Raw genomic sequence first — 21,249 nt, 5'->3', positions numbered from 1 at the left:
GTAATTCACAGAGAGGCACTGCTCAATCAACTATGATTTCCATCAGTATAATGCAACAACTTTTAACATTATTTTTGTGTTTTTTATTTTTTTATTTTAATTTTAGGATAACTAAAACACAATGAAAATAAATGGGCAGTAATTTTTGTTGCTAATTGAAGACATTGTCTAAAACCATGAACAACTCTCCAGAAGTGTTTGCCCCAGGAAACACACTTACTACCAAAAGTGGTATCACTGAAATTCCAGCAATGTGGAGCGTATCCCGTGCTAGACAAAACAAGCATTTGCAATACAATAGGACTACCCGAGTTTAAGCTAATCGCATTGTAAATGACAATGCCTTTTATTAATGTTTTTAAAATGAAAACAAAAATAAAAGGCATGGTTATTTGCAATTTCAATAGCTCAAACTCGCAGAAATGCGAGACCTATTGCATTGCAAATGCTTGTTTATTCTCGCAGTAGAAATTTCAGAATGACCAATATTATGCCTATGATATTATTTCATACATGCTGTTTTAGAGAGGTTCTATCAATATATGTACCCTTTTAGTATTGGTTCAGCACAGTTTTAGTGTTTCAAAGATCCCTTACTTTGCCTGCGCAAGAAAGAGCTCCATCTAGTGCTCGTTCATGGGTGTTGCTTTACATATTAACCATACACATTGGATATACAGTACAATAACTTCAAAATTCCAGGATTCTTTTTGAAAAGTTTATGTCCTTATCAATGCACTTTGTATTGCCACCTTTAATAAGAATATCTAGGCTAACCAATGGGTCAATAAACGCTAGTCTACTGGTTATCTAAGCTTGGCAATGTGCATTGTTATGGCAGACCAATTTCCTTTCTTCACCGTTTGTTGCACACCGTGCTTAGTCTACCCATATGGTGTTAAAAAGTTCGTTTTTATTGGTGTTATCGCTGATTGTATTATTAATTTTCTGGTTTTATGTAACAAGCACCATTAAAAATGAAGTGGTCGGTGTGGGCATAGATGTGCCTAGGATGGCCACAGGCTCCCATCAACCTTCCATCGTCGATAAAAAGAAGTACCACTGAGGTGACAAACACCCGTTATTAAGCGCCAAAATGGCCCAAGGGGTGAACGCAAATACGCATTCTGCTATCTATGATGCTATTTGCATTTGCCACGGCAGCCGCACTATAATGCATTCAAACTGGTTAAATGGGCATTATACCCTAAACAAATGAGTTATATTGTTTAAACCAACTCTGGAGGAAATCACTTTCCAGTGTTTGCAGGCATGTGACATTGCTGAGGGCAAGAGAGTACACACATTTGAGAGTGATCTACTCAACTCAAAGTACTTTTAAGGACAGAGTATGAGTTGCCTCAGAGGTAAAAACTATCTTCTCAGATTTTGGGCCAGAACACATAACTCGTACTAGTGCCAGGAAGTTCTTCACTTACTGTGCAATCTTGCACTGATGTTTCCTCCACCAACCATTGGAAAAATCTCATTAACACCAAATAACCTGTGTAAATGACCTCTGGAACAAATGTCAATTTAAGACATATGGAAAAACTGCCCACTACCGATGCAATATACTTGATCTGGCCATTGTGTTTCATCATTTGTTTCTCAATGTATTGTAAAATTATGACTATCAGCAATACTGAACAATCTCCTTGCGTTTTACATTTACTATGAATTGTCAAACATTATTTTAAGTACATGCAACACAAAATTACAAAAAAATTATGCAGTTCAGGCTCAATCTTTGTAGTAGTGGCTTAAATCATTTTTAAATTAGCTGGATAAAAGACACACAAACAAGAGGACTCTAGTCTAATGTTTCAAACCAAAACCAAGTGACATTGTGAGATAAAACGGTTTAAAAAAACATGCATGTAGTTTACTAAAGGTATTAATTCATGTAATACAAGTAAAAAAGTGTTAACAAAAATACTACCTTTTGAAGTTGTATCTAATGTCTTCTTCAGTTTTTCAATTTCCTCCTTATGTTTTTTGTTTTCTGCTTCAACTAGATAGTCATTTTCGTTTCTCTTATTAACATTTAAGGCCTGTGCAAAAGAGGGTGGGAAGTTTAAGTTTTCTAGTTTGGATTACATTCGTAAAAACAACAAACTTTCATCCACAGTACACTTAGTGTGTAGACATTAGGCAAGCAGAGTACCTAGTAGAATGTACTAACTACAGATTGTGTAAAACAACGTCATTATTTAGATGTAATTACCTTGCTCCCTCCATTGCAGGGCAATTGCCCATAGTCCTCTCTACAGGGCTCATTTTATAGAATATACAGGACACCCAATTGGGTTGGACTGTAGACTGTATTCGACTGATGCTGGTCACTTCTAGTTCAGGATCCACAACGTGACAGCTGCCAGGATCCTTAATGACAAGGTGTGAATTTGCGAAAAAAACATACTGAAGCCTCCAGTGAGGCTGGAATAAAGATGTTCTGAGGTACTGCTGACAACAGTGTCATTAGTGGCCTATCGCAATGAGGTCATCGTCAGAGTCCTCAATGGAGCTGTCTTCACTGAATATGTCATTGTGGCCATCGCTGACTGGCCAACCCTCGATAGGGTCTTCATTGCTATGGATAGGGCCTGCATCATTGTTGACTCTGTTACTTGGTGGGGTGGGTTGTCGATGATGGAGGCAGTGCCTTCAACAACAAAATACTTCAGCTGCAAAAATAATGCCTCCACTGTTGACTGCAAAACCAGATTGAGGAATTTTCTCATCAACAAAGTACGAGCCATGGGTGACGGGACAACGGTGTAGGCGGAAAATGTATCAGACCCTCTGAGCTGTATTTGAGGGCCATCTTGTGCTCTGGGGGCTTTTCCAACAGCATGTCAGAGTAACTCTTGAATTTCTCCTCTTGAGGAGGACAAAGACATTTTGTTTTTACAGAATTTCAGCTTTGGAATTTCTAAATGTTTCCACTATTGTGCCACTTTGTAAAAGTACTTTGTGGCGCACTGCACACAGAATCATCCACTTTAGACGAACATTTCTCTTCAAGAGAGGCAAAGTCTGCCGTTTTTCATGGTCTTCAAAGATTTTTTAAGGAAATATCTGACAGATCTCAAATCAAGAGACTTCATACTTGCGGTGCAAGAAATACCAACACTAAGTGATAGACATGTTAGGTGACATTTCTCCTCTTGTTCAGAAAAAAACGTATGTAACCCCAGAAACAAGTCACTGTACCAGGAGCTGAAGATAGGGCTGGCAGAAATCCAGGGAAAGTGAACGAAAGGTTGAAATCCTTGCAATGTAGAAAATGTGCCAAGGCAGATTTTAGAGAAAGTGGTCAATGGTTACTTGACCAGTTTTTGGGAATCTCATTATCTCTTACATCCACCTTAAACCGATAGTAAGATGTAGACTCCACTGCTTAATTATGGGTTCTTTCAAACGAGGTGGGGTTGTTAAAGAAACAATGTTGGTGGGCCTATGGTATTTTAACACGTTTTATAGCCATTTTAGAAGTACCAGGGATTCAAAGCCTCAAAGCCTGATGAGGGGAATGATTCAAGCATTTGAATGTATGAAAGACCCAATACTGGGAATGTGCAAAGTACAATTTCTAATAGTTAAAGTGTTAATGTTCAATTAAGTATGCTTATGTTACTTTATGTTAAAGGAAACCTAATGCACAATATTAAGACTTTAAAAACAAAATTACATTTTGTAAATGTAAATGCTTGAGACTCAATTTACAAAAAAACAGGATGGGTGGAAATTTACATCTCTATCTGAACACTTTTTTTTTTTTAAATCACACATTCCCATAAGAACCCTTGGAAACGTGTGCCACGAACAGTGTTTCCAGACATACTACCACAAATGTCATGTTTAATTGTTTATTTTATTTACAAATTCTTATAGAGCGCATGGCGACCCAAAAACTGGCTTCCCAGCGCTTATAGGACACGTTAGGGGTGACATACTGCTCAGGTAAATAGATTAATTTTTAGATGCTTTCTAAAACTGAGCAAATTGTTATTGGCTCTCAGACCAAATTCAAAATGACTTTATTCGATTGCTTTGTAAGACAATCATAAAAGTACATATTAACAATACAATCATTTAAAAACTGTAAACATTGAAAAATATATACAAACATTTTTTGAGGATCATCATACAAAAAAGATCATATTATACTCCACGATTACAATACACTTGTTTTCCTGTGGCTAAGTATTTTTTTTAAAAACATACATATCCTCCAGGCCCTGTGGATATCATCTAGGATCTGCAGCGCAAGAAAAGCTGGACGACATTGTCTCGGACCCAACTCCCTCAGAATCGGGACAATCCAAACTTTCCTCAAATTACTATAAAATCTGCAGAATAAAAAAAATGTATTGTCGATTGTTCTGAACAATTTTCGCAAGGACACGGACCTAGAGTTCGTGACCAATCATTCATACCTGGGAAACTCATGAGCCTGTGATAAATGTTACAACTAAAACGAGTTAATAAAAATCTGTCATAGCCATCAGGTACAAACAATAAATACGACTGGATATTAAAAGAAGATAAAATCAATTGATTATGCTGAACGGAAGGTTTTGTACTCTCAGTAACCAGTCTTATAGTGTCCAAAAGAATCAGACCCTGTTTTATTAATTCCTTTCTGGTAATCGACTGCATTGTACCTGGATTCTTGTAGTACTCTGGGTGGCCAAGGTCAGACATAATATTTTTAATAAACCTCAGCCAAGGGATCAGCAACGCTCCTTCAAGTTTCAAGCTGTCAGTTAAAATATCCTGATTTAGCTTAGTCTCCGGTTTGGACCATATTCTATGCCATAGAAGGATTGGCTCCATTTTTATCAGGTCTGAAATGAATGGGAGACTCCGCTCTGCATGGCAAACATATGCTGATGTGCTACCGGGGACAGCTAAAATATATCTCAGGCTCCCAGACCAATTGGGAGGGAATTCCAAAGCTTGGGTGCCAGGTAAGCAAAGGATCACCCTCCACTTCTGGCCCTTTTTATTCTGGGAGTAGCCAAAAGAAATTGACTATTTGACCTGAAATCACGTGTTTTATTATGTTGAGCAATGAACTGCTTAAGAATATGTGGTTTCTGGGCATGCTTTACTTTGTGTACAATACAAAGAGGTAAAATTAAATTCTCCTCCTTACTGGCAACCAATGAAGACTGACTAGAGCCAGGCGCACAGACTGTGACTTGGGAATGTTCACCAAAGTTCTGGATGCAGTATTCTGTAAAACCTGCAGCTTTCTGGGGACATATGCGGGGCTGACAAGATAAGGGGAATTACCGTAATCCAAATGCAACACTGTAACATTATTCGACGGGTTTCAATAGGAAGCCATTTAATTATCTTCCAAAGAGCTCTTTGAAGGCCAGAGCACCTTCCTGCCAATTTTTTGGCCTGAGATGCCATGGTAAGGTCCTTATCTAGGAATACTCCCAGGCTCTTAACTTCCTCTTTTGGTGAGGGACAATCACCAAGACAGATTATCCCAGAGGCAGGGGCTGTTCCCAACCACCATAACCTCTGTCTTATCGCCGTTTAGTTTAAGGCGACTACTATAAATTCAAGTATTCACCGGTCCCATGCTGGCGGCTAAACTGGCCTCAGTTTGGCAGATGTTAGATGCAAAAGACAAAAATCTGAGTGTTGTCAGCGTATGAGACCACTGTGATACCTGCTGAACAGATAACGTCCGCTAGGGGGAACAGATATACATTAAAGAGAGTGGGACTCAAGGACGAGCCCTGGGCACTCCTCATTTAAGGTGATAGACCTGACAGGCAAGGTCCCTCCCTGACCTGGAAGCTTCTGTTTTCTAGAAATGAGGTCAGACAATTTAGCACATTAACCGTGATTTCTAGCGCCTAAATCCTACTTTGAAGAATAGGGTAGGAAACATTGTCGAAAGCTGCACTCAAATTCAAAAGGATGAGCGTAGCAGAGCCACCTTGATCCAATGTTCTCCGAAGTTCTTCAATGGCTAAGAGAAGAGTCTTGGTACCTATTCCCGGTCTAAAACCAGTTTGAGTTGGATGTAAGAGATTGCGAGATTCAAAAAAACTGGTCAAGTAACCATTGACCACTTTCTCTATAATCTTGCTTACACCAGGAAGCAGAGATATAGGCCTATAATTCTGATCCAAGGAAGGGTTTTTCAGCAATGGACTGACAACCTCATTTTTCCAGCTGTCAAGGATTGCCCTTTTTCAGCTAAAGATTATATAGGTTGTCCAGGGATGATAAAAGGATATCTCCTCCTTTCAGCAAAATGTCTATGGGCGCAGGGTCTAAAGGGGATCCAGATTTAAGTGCCTTTGCTACTTCCCAAATAACATTGCTGTTTAACTGAGGGAATACTGAAAAGGTAAGAGTATCTTTACTAACTGTACTACAGCCATTGGTAGCTGGATGTGGATCCCAATCAGAGTCACTTCCCAGGGAGTCATAAATAAGACAGACTTTACTAATAAAATACTCATGCACCATGTCTTGTTGGGCTCCAATCCGGGCTTGCATGGAAATTCCAAAAAGTGGAAATGGAGCCCACTGTGCAACTGTACATTTTTTTCACTGTAGAAAACCTCCCCTCTTGACCTCCCACAGGATAACGCCCTTCCCTTCTCCCTGCCAAACAGGGGAGTTATCTATTCCCCTTCCAATACTGGAAGGTAGGTTACTCCATTCACTGGCTGGAGTAGCTTTCGGACTATTTCCAAGATCGAAAGGCCAGATCATGGTTTGTTGATGCTCACAATTGTACGTTTGTTAGCATTCACAAACTTATAAGGCAAACAATGCTTTGCCTTGCCCCACCCCTTGCATGGGAGATACTACTGCGGATTTCTTCACACATTTGGAGCAGAAATCTACAGTAGTAAATCCACTTAAGCCTAACAAGAATCGCTTTCTGAATTCCTAGCAGAAGTAAAGGAGGTATTTACCCCTCTGTGTAAAAGGTCCTATATATTCTAGTTTATGTGAAGGAGAAGCAATTCAATGGTACAAAAGATTTACGTAGGCAAAATAATACCTGTTTCAGCTTTTCATTTTCCTCCATGTATTTTTTGGCTGCTCCATTTGCATGGTCAACTTGCGTGTTCAAAGCTCCATTACTCGCCAGCTCATGTGCTAGTTGTGTTATTAAAGTAACAACACGTCTCAACACACTTAAGGAAAAAGGAAAAAAACATCAAAGGCTGATCCTTTTGCATCCGCTGTAAATATCAGAATTTTTTTGTTCAGATTCTGAAACATGAGGAGACTGACTATTTTCATTACATGCAGGAAAGACTAAACAAGGTCAGGTAGAATAGAAATAGAGACAGTATTATACCACTGACACCAAATAAGACTACAAAAAGGCAAATGGCCATGGATGGGATCATTTTTTTTTTTTAAACAAAATAAGTTTGTTTTTTTGCAGGGAAAAATGGTCTCTGTAGGGCACCCCCAAAAAGCTGCATTTCAAATTCTTGACAAACTCCGTGAAAATTCCAGAAAGCCATGTCGCTAAACAAATGAGCTTTTAGCTCCATAATAATAACTTGTTAAAGACCTTTCAGGAAGTATATGTCCTGCTCACAGCAGTGGTGATTAGTTCACCCACCCTGAGATCTTAGATCGGACTTAGATTTCAGCCAAGTAAATATTTTAATAGTATTGGATTCATCTGCTGTCTTTCACACGATGAACACCAATACTTTTCATGAACGTGCCAAGGTGGTAGGTAACATTGGGCTAGCCCCACACCATCTCTGATCACTTTTAACCTGTCAAACCAAATCAAATAGACTTTATTCGGTTTAAACATGTAATTCATAAAACACACTAAAAAAATTCAGTATAAATAAAACAGAATTTCATTAAAAATGCCAGTGGCGGCTGGTGACATTTGAAAGTGGTAGGGCGTAAAAGCTGGGTATAATTGTTATGTCGCAAGCGTGTGAAGTGCAGAAGCCCAACCAACAGAAAGAGTGTTTGGGGGTTCTTACCCAGAGAAAAGTTTGAAGAAAACAGTGGCAAATAGTACATTTGAAAGCAAATTTGAGAATGGAAGAAAGTTTATATAGCAATTGTGAAAGTGTGGTGTTAAAATATTTAAACATATCAGAATTCCCCCATATCCTACTGCATTAAAAACATTTAACAGTTTCTGTAGTGAGACACTTGTACAAGTGGACATAAGTACACCGAAACTCTGGAACTGTCACATGTAAGCAATCTGAAGACTTGGCAGCTGTAAATAAACACTTTGACTGTCAGATCACCAATTAGCAAATAAAATGCTTAAAAGCTCACAAAAAGTAACCTAATTGCTCCAAATGTGAATGTCACATCAGACCAGCTTTTGACTTTCCCTTCTTTATTTTCACTCTACACACTCCAGCGGGCGGTATTCACCAGGGACGAACACATCCAGCTCACAATTTATGACTTCCCAACAATAAAACCAGCAATTTATAGAGTTTTTGGTTGCGACAATCAAGGGTTCACCTGTTTGGACAAATGCCAAGGACCTTCCTAAGCATTCATACAATGAAATCTGTTAGCTTCCCAAGACTCTGCAGCCTTCAATATGTATGCTGTCTGTGCGCCATATGCAGAGCTCTTTTATCCTGTGCCGAAGATAGATGGTGCAGTCCTGTCACATACACACAGCCCAGGCGAGATTCGAAAGATTACGATTGAATTCCAGTGACATCTACATTCCTTCCAAATTGTTATGAAAAATGTGCGATAAAGACGTTGCCAGTTCAAGCACATCTTGTCTGTAAGACTTTCAATTATCCTAATGAACAGAAAGCGAGGCCTAGACTCAAACAGCGCTCACTGCTTTTTTTTCCATGAACCTCCAATTCGCCTCGTTATGTTATGTTAATGATGTTTTCTAAAGCGCATGAATCACCCAGGGGCATCTACGTGGTACCTAATCCAAATTTCCAAGAGCAGTGACAGAAACCCAGAGTGGATCATCAGTATAAAAAGGCTTTCAGATGTTTCCTGAAAATCAAATATGAGGAGGACTTTCGCAGCCCCTCCGGGAGGGAATTCCAATATTTGGGGCCTACATATGAAAAGGCTTTGCCACCCAGACGATTCCGGTAAATGTGTGGAATCGCTGACCTAGCGGACAGTAGCAGGCTGGACGAACAGGAATGACGCCCCGGCTGGCTATTTTGAGGAGTGATATGGTAACTACTGGCAGCTGCGCGGTGCAGTGGCATTGAGACACTGCGTGGTTGGGACTCCACACGATTTGAACACAGTTACCAGCAGAAGCAGTGGCACGCATGGCATTCCAGAGGCCCAACAGCTGGGTGAGATCGCTCTTATTTCTTTGTGGTTAATTTCTTCCGCCCCCCTGTCTTTTCTTGTATTTTGAGCGCAAGGCTGCGTCTAGAGACTAAACAGGGACATTCCTGAAGGCAGCATGTTGTGACTTACAATTTTGTGTTGATGGACATTTCATAAGGTGGTGGTGCCTGGGGCAGCGACAGGTTGTTCCATAAATGATGTTCTATTGTGATTTTACTTTAGCGACCTCCGCCCCAGCGTGCACAGCTCAAGCTGACCCCAGAAGGCCTATGTTTGGGGATCTTCAGTATAGCTCTATGTTCTTGTGTTTTGAGGGAGGGTTAGGTCCCTGTCAGGCCAGGTTGGGGGAGGTCTGCAGTGGGTGGGGGGTGGCTCAGGTTACGGGGGGTTATGGTTTCAATTGGGGGGTACTAGGGGATTCGCCACGCAGGCTACTCAATGACTGCTTTTCTATAGGAACTGTTGCTCTTCTAATGTGTAAATGGACAATGTCTAATTGCAAAAGGGAAATGTTGCTGGCTGCTATTCTGATTTTCACCGACTATGGCTGATGTAGGTAATAGAACCACTGTTGGTGGGCCTGATTCATTGACTGCATTAACATGGAATGTAAGGGGTCTGAATGATCATCGCAAGCTTAGGAAAGTGTTAAACTACCTACATAGACACCATGTTGATCTTGCGCTCATACAGGAGACACACCTCCCTCCCAAGAGCAAGGTACTTGAGGCTTCGGGTATCAGGGGTAACTGTCTGGCTGCGGGCTTTACCACACACTCAAGGGGAGTGCTCATATGGGCCAATCCTCGCTCGTAGCTGCGGTTGTCACTAATTGAGGCGGACCACGAGGGGCGCTTCCTGATTGCGAGATGCTTGGGCAAAGGTTTGGATCTTGTGGTGATTAATGTGTACGGGCCCAACTATGACCACCCTGAGTTTTACGCGGGGTTAGCAACACGCTGTCGGCCCTATGAGGGTTCCAGGATGTTATGGGGGGGGGGGGGGACTTTAACTTTGTCTATGACCCTGATAAGGACAGATCTAGGGGGCCGACGCGCCGCCCGGCGGCCGCAGCCCTCCTCATGCAGGCGGAAATGTTGAAGCTAGACGTGGTGGATGTCTGGCGCACCAGGCACCCCACACGGGGAGGATTCACGCACTACTCTGCCTATCATGACATACATACACGCATTGATCACTACCTTGCCTCGCAAACTTTAATTGCGAGCCTCCGCAGTTGTGAGGTACTGCCCCGTACTCTCTCAGATCATTCCCCTTTGCTGCTGCGGCTGGTGGTCCCGACGAAAAGAATTCCCCCCTTCACTTGGAGGTTTCCTCCCTACGCCCTCCTGGATGAGGGGTTCAGGGGTGACCTTGCTGAGGACATTGACACATTCTTCGAAACGAACCTAGGCTTTGTGGATAGCTTCCTAACGCTGTGGGACGCATTTAAGGCTTATATTAGAGGGATGACCATGGCCAAACATTCCAGCACACTTAGGGCCATCAGGCAGCGGTTGCAGACTCTCGAATCCCAACTGAGAGAGTTGGAGGAGAGACAAAGCGATTGCTCTGCCTCGCACTCCGCGGAACGTCTGAAACTATTTATTGTTGGCTGAATTTCAGAAGGAGGCCGATCGGGAAGTTAAGCATATGGGCAAATACGCCACGGCGAGGGTATATGGGGAGGGGGATAGGCCCAGCTCTGTACTTGCCCGCCTCATGAGGCAGGAACGGAAACCTTTGGTAATTGACAAATTAACTTCCCCATCAGGGGGTTCCCTCACGGACGAGACAGAGATCATTGCATCCCTTAAAGATTATTACTCTGATCTTTATCAGTCTAAATCCTCTCACATGGAAGAGGAGATAGAGGACTACCTCAGCTATATCAGGATGCCCTTCCTGCCTGACTCAATGAGGGAGTTCCTGGCGGCGCCGGTGCAGGAGGACGAGATACGGGAAGCGCTGGGAGGGATGAGAGCGGGTAGTGCCCCCGGAGCCGACGGCCTGACGGTGGGATTCTACAAGGCGTATCTGGACAAACTTATGCCCCACCTAATTACTCTCTTTGATGAGATATGTGCGGATGGGTCGATGTCTCCCACTATGTGTGAAGCCCTACTGATAACGATATTGAAGCCGGGTAAGCCACCGGAGCTTTGCGGCTCATACCGTCCGCTGTCCCTCTTGAATGTAGACACCAAGCTTTATGCCAAAGTTCTGGCCGCTCGTCTGGCGCTCCGGGTCCCTGACCTCGTAGCGCCGGAACAGGCTGGGTTTGTCCCGGAACGGAATCTGACCTATAACATCAGGACAGTGTTAGGCACAATGCAGCACGTTCGGCAAGAAAATAAGGCCCTAGCTGTATTTCTTGATATGGAGAAAGCCTTTGATTCAGTCGAATGGCCCTTCATGTTGCGGGTACTGCGAAAGCTCGGACTGGGTGAACCCTTCCTGCAAATGCTAGGGGCACTGTATTATAAACCTACCGCCAGATTGCGAATAGGGAACACTGTCACTGACCCATTTGAAATCAGTAGTGGAACACGGCAGGGGTGCCCTCTCTCTCCCTTACTATATGCTCTTGTGGCGGAACCCCTGGCCTGCGCAATCAGGGAATACCATGCTGCTGAGGGAGTCAATTTCCCGACGTATAAGATTGGCATATCCACATACGCAGACGACACTTTGCTATACGTTCGAGATCCGGAGAAGAATCTCCAATCAGTACTCGGAGAGGTGGTGCGGTTTGGGACACTATCGGGTCTTAAGGTCAACTGGAGCAAATCAGTGGCATTCCCGCTGACCCCTGTCACCACACCTTTCGAGATGGAATTCCCCCTCCAGTGGTCCTCAGACCCGGTCCGGTACTTGGGGACCAGGCTACATGTGGACCCTGATGTATTGATCCGGGAGAACTACGGTACCGCGTTCTCCAAGCTTGTAGATGACATAGAGAGATGGTGCAAACTCCCCCTGTCCCTAATGGGCAGAATTTCTATTATGAAAATGGTAGTGTTGCCTAGATTTTTGTTCCTATTCACAAACATCCCAGTCGTTCTCTCCAAAGCTTTTTTCAAACAAATGACTCAGGCACTCACTCGGTTAGCGTGGGGGGGGGGAAACACCCTAGGGTACAATGGCAGACTCTGACGTTACCTTATGAGATGGGTGGCCTTGGTGCCCCGGGCATGGAGAGGTATTACAGAGTGGCGCAGGCTGCGCATCTTCACTCCTGGATCCACGGATCCCAGAGGATCCCACATGTCGTCCTCGAACGCCTGTTCGCGGAGCCGCTGCCGCTCCCTGCCACAGTATGTCTTCCCGTAGACCGGAGCATAGGTAGACTGGACTCCATAAAAGCCACGAATCACGCATGGCACGAGTTGGCACGGGCACAGAGCTGCGAACTCCTGTATTCCCCGCTTATGAGAATTGAATGGGTGGTGTGGATCCCCTTGCTCAGGGAAAAGGGGGTCACGAAAACATTGCAGAAGCTGGGAGTGACCAAACTTGAGGATCTGTTCACGGATGGAGTGCTGAAGACGTGGGAAACAACTGTCCCCCCCGCAGGCAGATGTCTCGCTTCTGTCCCGCTTTCAATTCCACAGGGTCAGGGGGGCACTGAGGGAGCTCCTGGGTCCGGATCTGCAGGAACCAACGGAGGTGCAGGAACTCACCTATGTGATTAAAACAGTATCTGCCCGCAAGATGGTGACTAACCTAAACAAGTTGGGACCCCGTCACGGGCAGCTCCAGCCCTCCAAAGAGAGAGCGGCGTGGCAGCGTGATTTACAGGTACAGATAGAGGATGACATGTGGAAATACTGTTGCCTCAGTACGAAGAAACTGTCATTGAACGGGAGGCATAGATTGGTCCATTTCAAATTTCTCCAGCGCGTATATTACACCCCGGAACGGTTGCATAGGTATGGTCTGCGGCAATCCCCGGAGTGTGAACGTTGTCATGCGCTCTCTGCTGATTTCTTCCACATGGCTTGGGTTTGCCCAGGAATCAGTAAATTCTGGGGGGGAAGTGTTTGCGGAACTGAGTTTGATTCTAGAGGTGGAGATCGAAGCTGATCCAGCGCTGGCATTACTGGGATACTCAAAGCCATTGCCCGTAGCTTTGAGACGGCTGGCGGATATGGCCTTGTTGATAGCTAGAAGGGTAGTAGCTGCTTGCTGGATGAGAGGACCGCTGCCAACGAAGAAAAGGTGGGCAAAGGACATGTTGTACTGCTGTACACAGTCTGAGGTAAATAGTGTGTTGCTCCCTCCAATGAGTAGACCCAAGAACTTCTGGACGTTGTACCGGACATATCTTAGCGGTGCCGGGGAGGAGGAGGACCCGGAGCAGGGAGGGGATGCGGATGAACTGCTTGCTCCTGAGGAACTAGAGCAGGGGCCTATGTAGGGGGACTAGGTCAGCATGTGACTGGGACCCCCAGAATAATGCGGCAGGGTTCCTATGGGTGGTGGGGCGGGGGGGTTCAGGCTGCGCAGGCCGTAGGGCGGCACACACATCTTTCTCTTGTTAGTCGAGCAACGCTCTGTTTCTTCAAGCAAAAGCTAGGTTGTACATAGGTCGAGCGCACTGATGGCGATGGGGGGGTGGGGGGGGGGGGGGGGGGGGTAGTTGGGGTAGGAGTTAGTCTGCTCTTCTTTTCTTCTTCTCTTCCTTTACGATGCGGGATTGAGTCGTGCCTGCTCCTCCTTTGGTTGGTACTGTTCCCCACTTATTAATATTCGACGATGTATTGGCATAGGCCCGGAAAAGTGTGTACGATGTCGATGCCTAGAATCTTCTTAATATTGCAAGTATTGTGCATGCGTTACACGCCGCCGAGCCTCCGGGATGTCGGCATTCAGGCTGTGTCAGTTGCTTGAAGTTCACTTGCTGTGTTTTTTCTATGCACGGATGTTGCCCCTTGGGGCTGCGGGCGACTCGATCTGCTGTAAGAAATTTTTGATTGTGAATAAAAAGGTAGAAATTTAAAAAAAAAAAAAAAAAAAAGTGTGGAATCGCTAAGAGGGCTTTACCATTCGATCTTAGATTACATGCTGATGTCAGTTTGCATATTTTAGCTTGTATGTATTTTGGGCCTGTTTCCCTCATGGCTTTAAAGACCAGACAGCAAGTCTTAAAAAAAGCTCTCTTCCTTTCCGGCAGCCAATGCAATTCCTTCAATAGAGGGAGGGATGTGTGCTTATAATATTTTCACTGTATGGAGCTATAGTCTGTACATAAATATGTATACATGTAGTAAGCACACAACACAATGTGAAACGGAGGGTCAAGAAAAAGCACTAAGTGCTGTTCGAGTCTCAGTGCCGGCTCTAATAGATCCTGTGATTCTAGGCAAATCACTTAGCCTCGTGGTGCTTACAAACCTCTCAGCTTGTGTAATGTAGCTACATTCGCCATTGTTTGATAGAGTCAGTGAAAGATTTCTTGCAATGCACAAAAATAATACTAACATCGTTGGAATAAACGTTTCGTTTCATTTATGGAGGGCAAAGAATAAAGACATGCGATTGTTGAACTCAGAACTGATTACTGAACTACAATATTTGGCAATGTACTGTGTCTGTCCCCCTCCCCACCTCAACATCAATCCATGTGACAAGGCAAGGGCCCTAAGGCTAAATGGGCCTACATAAGTAAAAAAAATGCCCGCCTGAGCCTTACCTTGTGAACTGTCCGACTGACCGACTCCCGCCGAGTTAAAAGTAGTGATCATATTCCTACTGTCCTAGTACTACTCCGGACAGCAACCTGCAGCAGTACATTGCTGTGCGCAGCTGCCAGCTACCAGGACTAGCTCAGCTGCGGCCGGCACTTCTCTAATGTATCGTTGAATCAGATTCAGATTGCCTGCCTCGGCCCTGGCCTCGGCTCCATAAACCATGCAGTCTGAAGTGACGTAGACAGAACTGGTGAAATGGCTCCCATCACTGTCTTCAATTGATGAAGACTCGCGCGCGGGAAGCAGACTCCGAATCTGCGCAGACTTCATTCCTTTGCTTTCCACCTGCCACAGCCACACCCTTTCCAAAGTCGTCACAGGGTGGGTTTACTCCCATCATGCCCTGTAACAAGTTGGAAAAGGGAGGGGTAACAAGCTCTCCAGTCTCCACTCTCGGATTGATGTGGAGGGTTAGCGATACCGGGCTTGAAATTAAAACGCCCGGGGCTAACTCTGCCTCCACGCCATCAGGGGGTCGAGACTGGGCCTTGAAGCTAGGTCTTTGCCGAGCTGATGACAGCCTCCAGGGCTGTGAGGTTATCGGCCCAGCAAACACTTAAGCTTCTTTGGGCCAGCCCGGAGAGAGAGCAAGCAAGCAGTCAAACTGAGTCACTTGACAGTGGTCACTGCACAACAGCAGCGCCGTGGCGGTATCAGTAAATGGGGCAGACAGTGCCCCGTGTTCCAAAGACTAGTAAGTAGAGTAGACTACAAGATACCAAATAACAAAGGGGGTATTTTTTTATTAAAAGAAAATATATATGGGCATTGTTGTAATATTGTAGAATGTAACGGGGGCGCAGCCCCGACGCGCCCTCAGTGAGAAACCGCCACTGAAAATTACTTACAAGTTGCGGCAGGGTTGTCCCCTATCACCACTGCTCTTTGCGCTGGTATTGGAGCCACTGGCTGTCTGGGTGCGTCAAGACCTGGCCATACGCGGCTGAAATGGGCCATGGGCTGGGAAGACCGCATTTCGCTCAATGCAGACGATATACTGCTCTACGTGGCATCTCCGGCGCGCAAGATTAACTGCCTGTTGGACATATGTGCATCATATGGACGATTATCCGGTTATACCATAAACTGGGCAAAATCACTTCTCTACGTACTGCACGGCTCCCAGCCCTGGTTTCCACTGGGATGTGACATTCAGATAGCTGATGGAAAATTTAAGTACCTAGGGGTATATGTAACACACGATAAAACACAATTCATTGTTGAAAACCTCACAAAGCCCCTGATGAGGTTCTGTTGAGACGTCAAACATTGGCGCTCACTCCCGATAACACTACTGGGGAGAGCAACCCCCTTTAAAATGATGGCGCTCCCCAGATTCCTATATGCACTACAAAGTACACTATTTCCCGCCACTCAAACATATTTTACGGAGATAAATGCAGTAGTGACTAGTTTGCTATGGGACAGAAAAGTGCCACGCATAGCCCTGAATAAACTCACGAGAAGTTGGTATGATGGTGGCATTGCCCTCCCCGATATCAAACTATATTATTGGGCTTCACGGCTCGTTGTCATAAATCAATGGCTTCACATATACCAGGATGACTCAGCATATTGCATGGATAGGCACCTCCTAGGAACTCCAGAGATTATGGGGGCAATATACAATAAGGTCAAGAAGAACAACCTCACAGGTCCAACGGCACACCCTATCCAAATATGATTCGCAGCACAACGAGCGATGGGTTGGGCGGGAGTAACAACGCAGGCCATGCCATTATGGGATACAAAACAACTGGGCACACTTCGCAACACAAGGGGTTTCGGCAGTGGGACATGATAGGAATCTCGAAGGTGGGAGATCTGTGGAAAAAAGGGGAAATAGTCACATTTGCCCAATTACAGATCACATATGACCTGGCAAAAACGGAAATATTCAGATACATGCAGATCAGACACGCACTCATGGCAATAATTCCACAGGGTACGCTGCTCAAAGAATCTTCACCATTAGAGGATAGACTCCTGACAGATCACCTCACCAAAAAGGCCATCTCCTAAACATATTGGAAACTAATAATCATCCAGACTCCACTACAGCCCTTAAAACGAAATAGGAACTAGAAGTAGGTGAACTGGATGACACAGATTGGCAAGAGGCACTTGCGTACCCGAAGGAGGTTGCAATATCATCCAAACTCAAGTTGGTACAATTACAAATCTTACATCGCACTTATAATACTCGGACACTCCTAACAAAATTAACCGGACAGACACACCACTCTGGCTCAGTGCAACAGGCACACTCTTCCACACCCTCTGGCTTTGCCCAGAGATTGTGAGTTACTGAAGTGCGGTACTGTACACACTCTCACAAGTCACGAAGGTCACGATTCTCCCAGAACCAAAAAGGTGCCTTCTTAATGTGTGGGAACCCACGGATCTCAACCACACAGCACAAGACTGGGTGACAATAGGCATGACATTGGCAAAGCGTAATATTGCACAACACTGGATATCCCGACAAACCCCTACCCTCCACCAGTGGTACAAAGACATGGACAGTGCAATGATAGTGGATAAATCAGTCTATGTACACAGAGATTGTCCCAAAAAATGGACACGGGTATGGGGAGAATGGAATACTTACTGTGGAAATATATGTGAACCCCGCTTAAAGAATCACTGTCAGAAACGAGTGAATGACTGGACCAAAATAGAAAAATGGGTGCGAGATGTCATGCATACCGATTGCCCACGAATTAGAGCCCGCACGTACCTCTCTCACTGTTATATGCCCGCCAGTGAACTATTGTATAACTTACTGAACCACTTTATTTGTACCATCAAATCCTACTGGAATGTATTTAATTGTTCTTTCATCTAAAATGTCAATAAAAATTGTTTTTAAAAATACTTACAAGTTGCATTATCAACCACATTGAAGGCATCCCAAACTTCATACATTGCACAATAAAGTGCACAGGCCATGCTTAAATCCAGTACATCAGTCTAATATTATTGAGTTACTCAGTCTGACAGCACTATTTAAAAAACAAGCAACATAATACCAAGTTCCAATATGAGACAACATCTGTAAACACAGCAAAGCAGGCTTAGCTTACCTAATGTTCTAATCTGCCAATAGTGGCTTTAGGAATATTTTGCGCAAACGAGAATAGAAAGGGCATACAAAAACAAAATGCACAGTGTCTTGAAAGGATATACCATCAAATAAACAGGGAACATGGTCTGCCTCATTAGCCCAGCACTTGGGTACTCGCAACATATGGTGTATTAAGTTAAACCTAAAACAGGCTAACAAATAACAATGGATATGTGACATCCCATAATTAAGATATGGTTCTAGAGAAAATGTAGTTTGAACCAAAACATGAGATCTAAAAGAAGGCATGGGCAAAACAACAGATTCCTTTTCGTCCACCTTCAATGACATTAGGCTTTCTTGACACATGTTTTGTCTCCCATGACAATGGATTTTGGATGTGAAACAAATCTGGGCTTACTAGTGTGTGGAAATCATCCTTGACAGACAGTGGGATCTTCTCTAGGGATTTCTGGATCCTATTACCATGATGTTAGAATTAGTCAAATTTCTATTGAGGTCATGGCTGTCCATGAAGCCTAAGAAGCTGTCCAGAAACCGCGGGAGGTCTAAAGCAGTTCTTGAGATCAGGACAGTGTCGTCGGCGTAAAGTAATAAAGGGACAGTCCGACAACTCACCAACGGTAGGTCTTGCACTTCCGCTGTCAGCACCGTATCCAGATTATTACCATACAGCATAAATAGGAAGGGAACTAATGTGCAGCCCTGATTGACACCACTTTTTAGAGCCAATTTTGTCGCACACTCTCCCTTAGTACCATAAGAGAAGTTGTGAGGTCATAATGTAGATCGTATAAAAAAACAATAATAGTTTCATCAATCCCCATGCCCAACAATGTTCTAAAGCTTGACCCTATTAACACTGTCAAAGGCTGAACTCAAATCCATAAAGCCCAAATGAAGTAAGTGAGCCAACCTTTGTCCTGGTATAATTAGCTATGAGCAAATAAGGATTCAGACATTCGTCCACCGTCCCCTACTTGGTTTGAAAACCATATTGTGCATCAGTCAAGAGAAGATGATCATTGACCTCCGTAGTCAGTCCACTCAATAGCATTTTCCTTATCATCTTGACCGCAGAATAGATCAAGGGGATAGGGCGATAGCAACATCGATTGTTTTTGTGGCATTATGTGTGATGGTTGCATTAATAAGGAGTGTTAAGAGCAGTGTCCATAAATCTGCATTGGACTTAATGACTCAAGCGGGGCTGTATGTGGTCCTGAGGCTATATTCTTGGGCAAACCTCTGACCTCCAAATTAAATATTAACAAAGGGGCCAACAACAGGGAAGACAGTGAGTTAGCCAACAGAATATCAGAGGTATAGTTGGAATCATGGGCGTCATAAATGGCTGCAAAACACTCATGCCAGGATTCTGGGGTGATATGTTGTGATAAAGAATTCACCGCTAGTGGAGCAAAAATGGGACTATTAAATAGTTCCCAAAATGTAGTTTAGTATAGTAGAACAGCATTCCATTAGATCTTCCCAGGCCCCGTCCTTCAACACAAATTTCCTTTTGTTAACACCTATATTATAATCTCGACAACCGGCGATGACTGTCTTTGTCTCTAGGTTTTTACTTTAAGACTTCCAAAAGTTTTTAATGAGAAATGGAACAGGAGTGATCAAACCATCTTCGTGAAATTGGGGCACTCTTTCTAGTGGTAGTAAGAATGAGCCTTACTCTGTTGCAGACCGGGACATAAGATTTTAAAATGTACTCGTCTGGAGGTCGATAATACAGGCAATTTGTAAACTCACTGGAACATTTACTGAGCAACTCAGAAAATAATTGACTGGGAATTATCTTATCCAGTGAATTCTGCAATCCTGATCCGTAGTAGATTTCGACCAACACAATACACAGCTATTAGGCACAGAATTAACTGTCCAGGAGAAAGTGGCACCTGAGGATCCCAAAGCACCTCAAAGTTCAAGAGAGAAGAGGCTAAGCCGGGAGAGACAAATATAAAGTTGATTGTGGAAGAACACCCTCTCCTTGAAAAAAGTAAGCACAATCGAAGTGTAATTCTTTTCTGCACTGACTGACTCGATAAGGACCACATTAAAATTGCTCAGTATGGTATTTAGTATTTTACCATGGGCAGAACGTCTACAATGTTGCTGACCTGCTGTTATAGGTGACCACAATCAAACCTCTTGAACAGGGCAGGTGTTACATTAATGTGTTTCAAAATCACCCAGTAACACTACCCAAATATTTCCCTTTATAGGGCAGGCATATCTGTCCAGCAAACATCTTAATTGGGAAGTACTGGCACTGACTTGGGCTAGCATTATAAAAAATAGTGAGTAAAACACTGCAGAAATTCGAAAATGAAAGACAGACTGCAAGTAAATTGGTAGAACCTCTGTTCAGTTGATTAAGATCAACATTTAAACTTAAAGAGAACAACAACAAAAGGCCTCCCTTTGCTCTGACCAAACTTGATCCTAATGCCGGAACAAAACAAAACAATAAAAAAACCTTGAAACCCTCCAGAAGCACACTGTTGGATATCTCCCAAGTTTCTTGTATGCAAATCACATAAATGTTTTTCAGAAATAAAATCTACCCAATGCCATGCTTATTCTTTCTAGCCCCACCATGTTCCAACATATGATGTTGAGAGTATCCTGGATGACTGAATTACAGGATCCCTTGATCGCAACATCGCGATCATCAGAATAAGAACCTTAAAACAGTCAATTGTTGGTTGTTATGCGAACTCGGAGGTCTAAATCTGTTACAAGTAAGAATACTAGGAGTACCTCATCTGCTGCTCCTGAATGATTAGGTAAGGTGCATTGATGAAATGCTGAGGCCTATAGTAGTAACCAAAGTGAAGCAGAAAAATAGAAGAAGATGAGCATAAAATTGATCTATCCGATAGGAGACAACCGGCTTCGCTGGGATTGTTAAAATTTGCAACTATACTGTCACCATCTATAGTTTTTGTGGACTTGCCTAACCAATTGACCCTTTGCGTCATGTTAATGATGTTGAACAAATTCAAATTGTTGCCCAGTTAAACCTCCCACCAACGAATTACTTTATCTTTCAGT

General features: G+C 43.7%; 1 protein-coding gene across 2 annotated transcripts in view; it reads right to left on the bottom strand.

Annotated features, from left to right (window-relative positions):
- LOC147750608 (B-cell receptor-associated protein 29-like) overlaps positions 1-21,249 on the bottom strand; it is a 209,826-nt gene that overhangs the window by 88,385 nt on the left and 100,192 nt on the right. For both annotated transcript variants that reach the window (XR_015310139.1, XM_086967187.1), the window contains exons 5-6: positions 7,052-7,187; positions 1,943-2,054 (exon numbers count right to left, since the gene is read on the bottom strand). Coding sequence is in view for 1 of the 2 variants with exons in the window: in XM_086967187.1 (XP_086823313.1) it covers positions 1,943-2,054; positions 7,052-7,187 (248 nt within the window). In the remaining variant the exon portion in view is untranslated. The remainder of the gene's footprint in view (positions 1-1,942; positions 2,055-7,051; positions 7,188-21,249) is intronic.

This window comes from Lissotriton vulgaris, chromosome 1_1 (assembly GCF_964263255.1).
Source record: "Lissotriton vulgaris chromosome 1_1, aLisVul1.2, whole genome shotgun sequence".
In the NCBI taxonomy this organism is placed as follows: domain Eukaryota; kingdom Metazoa; phylum Chordata; class Amphibia; order Caudata; family Salamandridae; genus Lissotriton; species Lissotriton vulgaris.
Note: the sequence above shows the minus strand (reverse complement) of the source record. Positions and strands in the feature narration are given on the sequence as shown.